The sequence below is a fragment of the Barbus barbus genome (assembly GCF_936440315.1).
Source record: "Barbus barbus genome assembly, chromosome: 31".
Taxonomy (NCBI): Eukaryota; Metazoa; Chordata; class Actinopteri; order Cypriniformes; family Cyprinidae; genus Barbus; species Barbus barbus.
Window position 1 is genome coordinate 681,288 of NC_136759.1, and position 11,265 is coordinate 692,552.

General features: G+C 38.3%; 1 protein-coding gene across 1 annotated transcript; it reads left to right on the forward strand.

Annotated features, from left to right (window-relative positions):
* Window positions 1-556: 556 nt before the first annotated feature.
* On the forward strand, window positions 557-10,776 carry LOC306851031 (histone H3.3A). The gene is made up of 4 exons (XM_079387074.1): window positions 557-665; window positions 3,800-3,943; window positions 4,012-4,165; window positions 9,683-10,776. The coding sequence occupies exons 2-4, from the start codon at window positions 3,816-3,818 to the stop codon at window positions 9,809-9,811; spliced, it is 411 nt and encodes a 136-aa protein (XP_079243200.1). The 5' UTR covers window positions 557-665; window positions 3,800-3,815; the 3' UTR covers window positions 9,812-10,776.
* Window positions 10,777-11,265: the final 489 nt, after the last annotated feature.

Sequence of the window (11,265 nt, forward strand, 5' to 3'; positions counted from 1 at the left end):
AATTATAAATATGTATTACCATATTAATACAATTATATAATAAAATGTATTAAAATAAATTTGAATAAAAATAAAATAAATATAATAAATAATTTAAAACAATTTAAATAAAATAACATTGATTAAATGAATAAAAATTATTAAAATAAAATAATAAAAAATGATTAAAGAATAAAGTAGGAATACAGTGCTATAGTGAGTTGAATAAAACACGTATTGTAATAGAAACCAGATAATTACAGGTATGTATTATAATTATTTGACAGTGTAATTGAGGATCATATTTAGGGGTCTGTGGAATCTCAAAGATGGACAGGAATATGGTAAAGTACCCTAGTATTCTTCTCTCTGTAGCGTGCTGCTATCTCTCAGAGTCATTAACCAGCGCTGGTTAATGCTGGTTAATGCTGGTAAATGCTAGTAGATGCTGGTTAATGCTGGTAAATGCTAGTAGATGCTGGTTAATGCTGGTAATTGTAGTCTGCAGACAGTATTGTGTGATTATTTGAACAGATCAAGAGGATTTTCTCACATGTTGCGTCAGAGACCGCCGCGCGGTGCATTGTGGGAGCCTCTGATTGGCGCATTTCCGGTCCCATTGTGCGCGAGAGACGGTAAATAACAGCGAAGCTCCAGTCTAACACTCTTTAAACACTTATATCCAGGTGAGGCCATCAAAGCAGAAGGAAATATGAATGTGCGTTATTTAATGGTGATTTTAGGCAGAAGTGAAGGCATGTGTTTTGTGTGAATCGGTGTGTTTGAAGGGGTTTGTGTTGATATCGCTGAAGTCCTGAGGCGAGCTGCTAAATACAGAATAAATAAACATCTCTCACAAACGACGGAAAACACCATAAACGCCCCCCTTCCTGCTTTAACCGTCCGGTGTCGCATCCCTAGACTGTTTTCTTTGCTGTCCGAGTGTAACTGGTGAAGACAGTAGAGTGATTCGCTGCGAAATTGTCGAAGTTTTATCGTTAGTTCGTCTCTTTTCTCGCTTAGTTTTCTGTGAGAGTCAAACCGGCGCCATGATGCTCACTGATGAGGGGCGGGGCTTACGCCGGCCGGCCGGTTTGTTTCCTGTCCTCTGATTGGTCGGCTCATGAATATTATTATAAGGAGGCTGGTTTTTGAGGCATGATTGACGTGTTGAACTTCCTGCTGTTTTCAAGCTCGATCCTAAAGCGTCTGCTCAAACACTATCCATCTATGAACTGTTTCAGGATGACATGATTATATTACCTTTTTTTTTTTTTTTGAAGCAGTGGTTTTTAAACGGGTCCGAGAAAGATTAGAGGAAAAAAAAGTAAGATAAAACTGATTAACTATACGAATAAATTTGATTAAAATTAATAATATATCAATAAAATAAAATACATTGTTTAAAATAATTTAAATCAGTAACTTAAAATTATTAAAATAGGTAAACTATTTAAATGGTGATTTTAAAATAAAAATATTGAATTGTTAATCTCATTGTTTTATCAATTTATTTAAATCGCATTTTATTTATAAAATTTTCTTTAACTTCATTTAATTTTTATTCACTTAATCATATGTTGTTTTTGTTTATTTAGTTATTTAAACTAAGTAGGTAACTAATATATATATATAATTTCTAAATCCCTGGTATCTCTTCGGACAGGTACTCTTCAGATTTTTGTTAACTAGCCCAAATAAAATAAAGACCATAAATGTCAATCAAAAACATTTTCAATACTCAAATATCAACAGATATTAAGGAAAGAGTTTTATTTGACTATTTACAAGGTATCTGCAGAATTCTTAAAAATCTATTTAAGGCAATTTGAAAAATAATTTCTTATACCATTTAATGTATTTAAAACTGTCTAAGGCCTTAAAACCTCTTCAGTTTAGTTGGATCAAATTTAAGGAGCCGTGGGAGCAATGTTCCTCTCATTCTTTTCTTTCTGAGCAAAACTTCTCTCTATCGGTCAGACATCTGTCTCCTGAGCAAAAGCATTCTTTACACCAGACCTGTACAGCACGCACACAAAAGAGTGTAACTTTGAACTTTAATGTGCTGTTTATATTTGATTTGACCCTTGATGTCACTAAATGATGTATATTTTAGGTTAAAGAGAAACATGTTTACTGAACAATACACTGCAGCTCAACAGTTTGGATCAATTATGTTTTTAAAGAGGTGTCTTATGCTCATCAAGACTGTATCTATTTGATAAAAATACTGAATATTATTTCACAAAATAACATTGTGCAATATTATTGCAATTTAAAATAAATGTTTTCTATTTTAATATACTTTAAAATGTAATTAATTCCTGTGAAGCGAAGCAGTATTTTCAGAGTCACATGATCCTATAGAAGTCATTATATACTGATTTATAATCAATGCTGGAAACACTTGTACTGCTTTATTATTCTTTTCTTTTATTATACTGTATTTTTTGGGACCTGTGATATTTTTAAAATATAAAAAGTAAAAATAGAGATTTTGTGTTACAATATAAACTTTTAAATATTTTAGGGTCAGAATTATTTTTATTTATTTGTTAAAGATACTTTAAAAAAGTTTAAAGAAAGTTAAACTTTATTCAGCAAGGATGTGTTAAATGGATAAAATTGATAGTAAAGACTTCTATTGTTAGAAAATATTTCTATTTTGAATAAATGCTGTTCTTTTAAAGTTTAGATTAATCAAAGAAAAATATGAATCAGCAGAACAGTTTCAACGCTGATAATAAATCAGTATATTATTATGATTTCTGAAGATCATGGGACACTGAAGACTGGAGTAATGATGCTGAAAATACAGATTTGATCTCAGGAATAAATACTATTTTATAGGTATTAAAATAGGAAACCAATATTAGAAATTACAATAATATTTCACTATATCACTGTTTTTTCTGTATTTTTTAAATGAATACAGCCTTGATGAGCAAGAGACTCAAAAACAAGGTCAATTATTTATCAGGTTTATAATATAGTCCTAACATAATATATTATCAGAACAAACTATTTGAACTGATAGAATAGAATAGAAACTGAAGCTGAGATCTGTAAGTTAAATATAAAAAGGTGAACACATGATTCTTCTATATCTGTCTAAACATGGTTATGAAGTACAGTTTGTACAATACTCTTGTGTGTGACTGAACATGTTTCAGAGTTTAGTTACCCATCCTCCTCTATTTCCAGCACTTAATCAAGCCAGAAGCCACTCTCCTTTAATACATGAGGATGTTTTATTTCACGTGTCATTATGTTTGTGTTGTCTCTCGTGTTGAGCGCACAGCAACTATTGAAGTATTCAGTTTCTACAGAGACTCGTTTGGTGTACATCGTTCTCTTTCTGTGAAACCGGTTCTAACTCTGTCGTGACATCAGCTCTAGAGCGGTTTGCCCGAGCATTGCTATTCTTTCCCTTTTACTGCCGCATTCAATCAAGGCTTCCCAACTCATTTGTGTGTCCGTGAGGCACATTATTTCTCCTGCGCTCAGTTTAGAGGAACACTGTGTGGGAGCCTGTATTTAAGGAAGAGGGCAGTGATGCATTCTGGTAGCCCGACTGGAAAACACAATAGCCCCGGGACATGGGGCTAGAGAGATTATGCGAACCCTGATATTTATTATTATTAAAATAGTACATTTGAATAAATGAGCAGAACAGTGAGTAGAAAAACGCAGCGATGTAATAGAAACTAAATATTTAGCAAATAGTGTTTTTATAGATTATAAAATGCATGTTTCACTGTATTATTATTTAATACATGAAAATGTGCGTGTGTGTAATATTGTGTGTGTTGTGTTTGAGGTGATCGTGTGTGAGAATGGCCCGTACTAAGCAGACCGCCCGTAAATCCACCGGAGGAAAAGCTCCTCGTAAGCAGCTGGCGACTAAAGCGGCTCGTAAGAGTGCGCCCTCTACTGGAGGAGTGAAGAAGCCCCATCGCTACAGGTACAGAGAGCCGCTGTGTTTGTTCTGGAGCCGCGGGACGAGCGCTGACGCTCTGTGTGTGTCTGTAGGCCCGGGACCGTGGCTCTGCGTGAGATCCGCCGCTACCAGAAATCCACCGAGCTGCTGATCCGGAAGCTTCCCTTCCAGCGTCTGGTGCGTGAGATCGCTCAGGACTTCAAGACCGACCTGCGCTTCCAGAGCGCCGCCATCGGAGCCCTGCAGGTCAGCCCTGATCAGGGTCATTATAGGGAACTAAAACCAATCACAAATACAGTAAAAACACTGAAATATTATTCTAATGTAAAACAGCTGTTTTCTATGTGAATATGTGTTAAACTGTAATGTATTTCTGTGATCTGCAGCTGTATTTTCAGCATCATTACTCCAGTCTTCAGTGTCACATGATCTTCAGAAATCATTCTAATATACTGATTTACTGCTCAACAAACATTTCTGATTATTATCAATGTTGAACACAGTTGTGCTGCACAATATTTTTGTAGAAACTGTTATACATTTTATTTTTCAGGATTCACAGATGAATAGCTCAAAAGAACAGCATTTATTTGAAATAGAATCTTTTGTAACATTATAAATGTCTTTACTGTCACTTTTTGATAAATTTAATGCATCCTTGATGAATAAAAGCAGTAATTTCTGAACTATTGAATAATAGTAGATCACGGTAACTAAAACTGACATAAAATCAAAATATGAACAGAAACTATAATAGTATCTAGTGGTTGAATGGATCATAGTTGATCCGTGATCCATACGGACCTAGTCTCTGACGGCAGAAGGGCTGGAATAGATGGCAGGTTTCATTGGCCAAGGCCCGCTCATGATGTCATTTCATCAACATGTCAAACAACCAATCATAGTTCGTTTCGTTTAGTGTCATGTTTCTCACAGATGGGCCTACTAGTTCCATAAAGTTAATAGCTATTATTGATAGGTTGCTTATTGATAGGTTGCTTATAGTTGCCGAATTGGAATAAATATTGACGTTGGAGTAGTGCAACAAGATAATATTGAATTACGAAATCATCATCAGTTTCACTGTACAGTTCAGAAAAATGTCTGAGGATCTTGGCGCAGAGATGGAGGTCGATACTATAAAAGAGAAGAGAAGTTTTAACCAATCTCACTCGTATGCATGTAAAGTAAAAAGCGGAGGAAGTTGTGATTCTTGCCCAAACACACCAAGCAAAAATCAACCTCCCAAAAGACATAAAAATGTTGTTGACTCCTCGGCCAAACAAAGTGGACTGTCTTTGAGTGATGTGCAGGAGAATATCATCTGAATTCTCTCTGAGAATATCAACCAGCGATCCAACCAGCTTGAAAGAATAGTAGAAGAGAATTCTTCCAACATCGACTCTTTGGGCAAATCTCTTACCTCAGTGCATGATGATGTAATGGTTCTGCAGAAACAAAACGAAGTGCTAAAAAATGCAAATGCTCTCCTGGAAAAAAGGTCAAGGAAATGAACAGGAACATTATAGCCGCAGATGAATCCAAGATCATGAGATTGGTTTCTCGTACAGCCAGAGATTTATTTTGGAAAAACTCTAAAAACGACGAGTATCTGACCAGCAAGGGGCTGCGGTTTAAGGAGGACTTCACTGCTTTCGACGTAGAAGCAAGGAATCGTCTTTGGCCGACTGTGGAGAAAGCAAGGAAAGAAGGCAAAACTGCATACTTGAGTGGAGCGAGGGCCTTCATCGATGGTAAAGAGATTCGTCCTGAAGAAGGCAACGAAACATAGACTTGTGATTGTCTTGTTGCAGTCTGCAACTGGCGGTATCTTGTAAGATAGGTTGATCTTTATTCTGGAAAGAAAAGAATAAATGTGCTGTTGGATTCTAAATCTGGTGGTATAGGAACAAGATGCTCTTTCATCTTTGCTTTCCTTAATGTTTGCAACTGTGAAAAAGTTTTGCCTAACATTTGTGAGAATCCCATTATGGAAAGTTTAGGATTATATTTACTCTTGTGGTTCTTTACGTAATCGTTGAGCGTTTTCTATCAATGCCAGAGGTATTTGATGCTGAGAGGGAATAAGGAGATCTCACTCAAAGCTGAGCATCAACCCAGTGAACTGCCTCTCATACTCTCCACATCAGATGTCTACTCCACTCTGCGTAAGGTGAATGCACAGAAGGCAGCTGGCCCTGACGGAATACCTGGTCGTGTGCTTAAAGCCTGTGCGGAGCAGCTAGCTGAGGTCTTCACGGACATTTTCAATCTGTCCCTGGCCCAAACATCTGTCCCCACTATCTTCAAAACCTCCACCATCGTACCAGTACCGAAACACTCCACTGCCTCGGTCCCTAACGACTTCCGTCCTGTTGCACTCACCCCCATCATTGCCAAGTGTTTTGAGAAACTGGTTGCATCCCACTTAAAATCCTGTCTCCCTGCTACACTGGACCCATTCCAATTTGCCTATCGCCACAATAGGTCAACAGAGGACGCCATCTCAACAGCACTTCACTCTGCCCTCACCCACCTGGACAGTCAAAACACACATGTGAGAATGCTGTTCATAGATTTCAGTTCTGCATTTAATACAGTAATCCCCTCCAAGCTGATCTCCAAGCTCAGCCAGCTTGGAATCAGCACACCCATCTGCAATTGGATTCTAGATTTTCTGACTAACAGACCTCAGTCTGTTAAGTTAGATAACCTCTCCTCCTCCATCATCACCCTGAACACCGGCGTGCCACAGGGCTGCGTACTGAGCCCTCTCCTGTACTCCCTCTTCACCCATGACTGTGTTCCTGTTTATAGCTCCAACACCATAATCAAATTTGCAGATGACACCACGGTGGTAGGTCTGATCAAGGATGACGATGAATCAGCCTACAGGGATGAGGTGCAGCACCTGGCTGTGTGGTGTGCCTCCAACAATCTAGAACTAAACACCCAGAAGACAAAGGAGATCATTGTGGACTTCAGGCGGACTAGGAGTCATGCACACACACCCATCTACATCAACGGAGCTGTAGTGGAGCGTGTGTCGAGTTTCAAGTTCCTTGGCATCCACATCTCTGATGACCTCACCTGGTCCCATAACACCTCCACTCTGGTCAAAAAGGCACAGCAGCGCCTTTACTTCTTAAGGAGCCTTAAGAAAGTTCACCTGAATCCCAGGATCCTTGTGGAATTCTACCGCTGTACCATTGAGAGCATACTCACGAACTGCATCTCAGTATGGTACAGCAATTGCTCCGCATCTGACCGCAAAGCACTCCAGCGGGTGGTGAAAACTGCTCAACGGATCACCGGCACCCAGTTAACTTCCATTGAGAACATTTATCATAAGCGCTGTCTGGGCAGGGCAAGAAACATCATCAAGGATGCCTCTCACACTAACCATGGACTTTTCACCCTCCTTCCATCCGGCAGGCGTTACAGGTGCCTACGCTCTCGCACCAGTAGGCTCAGGAAGAGCTTCTTCCCCGAGGCTGTGACACTTCTGAACGCTACACCACAAATCTAACTCCTGCACCTGCTTATTACTGCACTGGTCACAGTACTTTACACACATGCATTTGCACTATTCATATTTTGCACAGACTGCACATTGTCAAAGTTATTACAATATAAACTGTCTAAAGTTGTTACTGTACAAAGCCCAGTAAACTATTTCTATAATATTGCACTACTGTTATTTTGCATAGAATACATTGTTCTATCAATACTTGCACACACTCATCCAGCTGTATTTATTTATTTATTACCACTGTTCTCACGTTTCTGCTGTTCATAATGTGTATATATAATCCCACATTGCTCTGTTCATAATGTACATACAATCCCTACATTGCATTCCTATTTATATTCTGTATATACTCTGCTCAATACTGTACAATACTGTATATAGCAATTCCACTGTACATTCTGTAAATCATTTACTTCATTTACTCTGCACTTATATGTATATAAAACACTATATTCTTGCACTTCTGGTTAGATGCTAACTGCATTTCATTAGCTCTGTACTTGTACTCTGCATAAATGACAATAAAGTTGAATCTAATCTAATCTAATTTGTGATCTCCTGAAGAGAAAAGCTGTATTTTTGTATTGCAAAGGGAAAAGTGTAGATTTGTTGAATCCAGGAAACGCAGGCATGTTCTTCAGAGGCTGTGTTTGGCTAAATCAGTGGGGAAAGTAATTTGGTTATCGTTTGGCAGCAACCGCTCAGCGGGGAGATTACTGTACTGTGTTTACTGAAACCATTGATAGATGGCCTCCTAAAACTAGACCGGGCCCTTCTAGTGACCTGGATAATGTGTGTTTAAGATTGGGTCTTATTGATGTGTGGCGATGTAAGAATCCAGACAGGGGAGAATATTCAGCCAAGTATGGTGACCCATACTCAGAATTCGTGCTCTGCATTTAACCCATCCAACGTGAACACACACACACCATGAACACACACCCGGAGCAGTGGGCAGCATTTATGCTGCGGCGCCCGGGGAGCAGTTGGGGGTTCGGTGTCTTGCTCAAGGGCACCTCAGTCGTGGTATTGAGGGTGGAGAGAGCGCAGGACATTCACTCCCCCCACCTACAATCCCTGCCGGCCCGAGACTCGAACCCACAACCTTTGGATCACGAGTCCAACTCTCTAACCATTAGGCCACAACTTCCCCAACGACTGTGTCATTATTCAGATCAGATGTCTGATGAGGGAAACACAGAGGGAAACCTGTCATAAAAACTGAATTTACAGTATACATATAGTTTGATGTACTTTTTTATACAGAAAATGAAAATTTGAATTGTACAGAACAACATATTATACATTTGATTATTTTGTTAGGAAAATTCCATATACATAAGAAGAAGTGGGCTCAATGTAAACCAAATTTTGCGCATTTTATAAATGACTTTAAATCAGATGTAAATCTCTTGGAACAAACAAAAAGGCATTGAAAGCATGTAATACTCTGAAAGTAGCTAATTTGATTATGTGAATATGTAATCCCTCTTGTTCTTGTGGCATTGAATCGATAAAGCATAAGAAAAGAGTGCCATATGCATCAGACGTTTAGCCAGCGGCCCGTGAGGCTGAGACTAATACAGACCAAGCCCCACGGTTCAGCATGCATGTGATGCACGCATTCATTTACACACGCAGGCGATTTTAAACCATTCCAGGGAAAGGGAACTGGACTCATTAGTCATGTCTTGTTTTCTGTGTTCACAGAGATTGAACTGAACCCTCTTTCGTATCTCATTCACTCCATGCCTTTGAACAGATGCATTATATACACACAATATTGACCGATCTCGACAATCATTCTGGTACAAGCAGTCAGTTATGTCTTAAGTGAACGAGAACAGTGGAGAAAGAAATCGTATGCGTGTCATTATATTAGATCTGTGTGTCAGCTCTTAAAGTGACAGCAGCCTAATAATACCTGCTGCTGTCATTAATGCTCATCAAACAACAACTAGTTTATACAGTGAACATATGCACTGTTATTTTACACTTAATTACTACCAACCCTATTTTATTTGTGACGTTGTTCTGTTGTATTTATCAGTGCTTGTAATTTGTGTATCTGTTCTTATTTTTACTGGCTGTTCACTTGTCTCTTTAATAATGCTTGAACTGTCTTAGGCTAGGAGTTATTGCTGTGGTGTTGAAGAAGTACTTATGGAAAGCAAAGTTGCATTGAAATATTTGTGTGTGTGTGTGTGTGTGTGTGTGTGTGTGTGTTGCAGGAGGCCAGCGAGGCGTATCTGGTGGGTCTGTTTGAGGACACTAACCTGTGTGCCATCCACGCCAAGCGTGTTACCATCATGCCCAAAGACATCCAGCTGGCGCGCCGCATCCGTGGAGAACGAGCCTGAGCTCCTCTCTCTCTCTCTCTCTCTGTCTCTCTTGCTGTTTGTTGGTAGTTTTAGAGTTCAGTCCTGGTGGGGTGGGTGGTGTCTCTTTGTTTTTTTGGCTACAGACTTTTAGGGTACTTCCTGTTTGCATGTACCAGCCTGTGACCGATCAGCCTCTCACACACACACACACGCTGTCTGTCCATCGATCACGAGTGAAGGTTGAATAAGGCGGTCAGGGCTGATGTCTGCATTCAGGGCTTTACGTCTCTCATGCAGGGTGCTAAAACAGCTCTGACCCTTCCCAGAATTCCCTGCACCGTCCATCACGAGTGCATGTGTGTGTGTGTGTGTGTGTGAGGCTGTCGATCAGCACGGGCTTTGTATTCGAGCATCTCTCAAACAAATGTTTATTATTGCAATATTATGAATTAATAATTATTGATGTCTGTTTCTTTTTTTTATGCATTCATATAGGCTTGTTTCATAGATCTAGAGCATATTTTTGAAGGTGCAGATTCTTATAAAGACATTTTTACATTATAAATCATGTTTGTTTTCTAAAGGATGAGTTTGGGTTCAGTCTCAGGCAAGTGAAGGGGTGTTCAGCATTACTCTAATTGGCTTCAGAATAACATGTTTACTGCAGAAACGACCCGCTCATTCTGGGTGTTTTGATAGGAGAATCTGGACAAAGTGTTTTATTAATTTGAACAGAATAAATATATATTGTCTTGATACTGTTTTTGGTTTTCTATCTCATCCCTTCAGCGTCACACGACTCCTCAGGCAGACATGGAAACATTATTATTTGATTTGTGTTTGTCCTTTATTCAGAGTTTGACTACAGATCATTCAGGTGTTTAAATAAACTGATCTTTGTCATTTGACTTCTCTTAATTGCGTAATAAATAGATGTCACACACTTTTGTGGGTTGTCTTTGACTGTTAAAATGTGATGTTAAAATAAATTGCATTAAACTCTTGTTATAGAACTTGTTACGTTTTATTTATTGCCTTTTTAAATGATAAAAGCACTCCTTGCATGAAAGATATTATACAAATAAATTGTATAACAAATAAATATTAGTTAGTTTATTAGACATAATGTCATATTATATTATATTATTAGACTAGTGCAGGTATGGAACGGTCCCAACTGACCCAATGTAGATGCAAACAAACATCAACATAATTAAAAATAAAATATTAAATATAATTTAAAGTTCTAGTAAGATAATGTAATAATTTACGGAGTGTGTATTTGCATGAAGTGAAGGTGATTTATTTGAAGAGACCCCTACTTACACTTATTTTAATTATTAATATTTTAGGTAGATAGGGGGCTTTATCGTCCCAATAAGGCAGCATCCATTTAATAAAAATCATAATTTACCCTCTCTGCATTATTACTGCACACTGTTTTATGATGGACTGCAATAAGAAGCAGAAATAGCAGAAAATACCGCTATTTT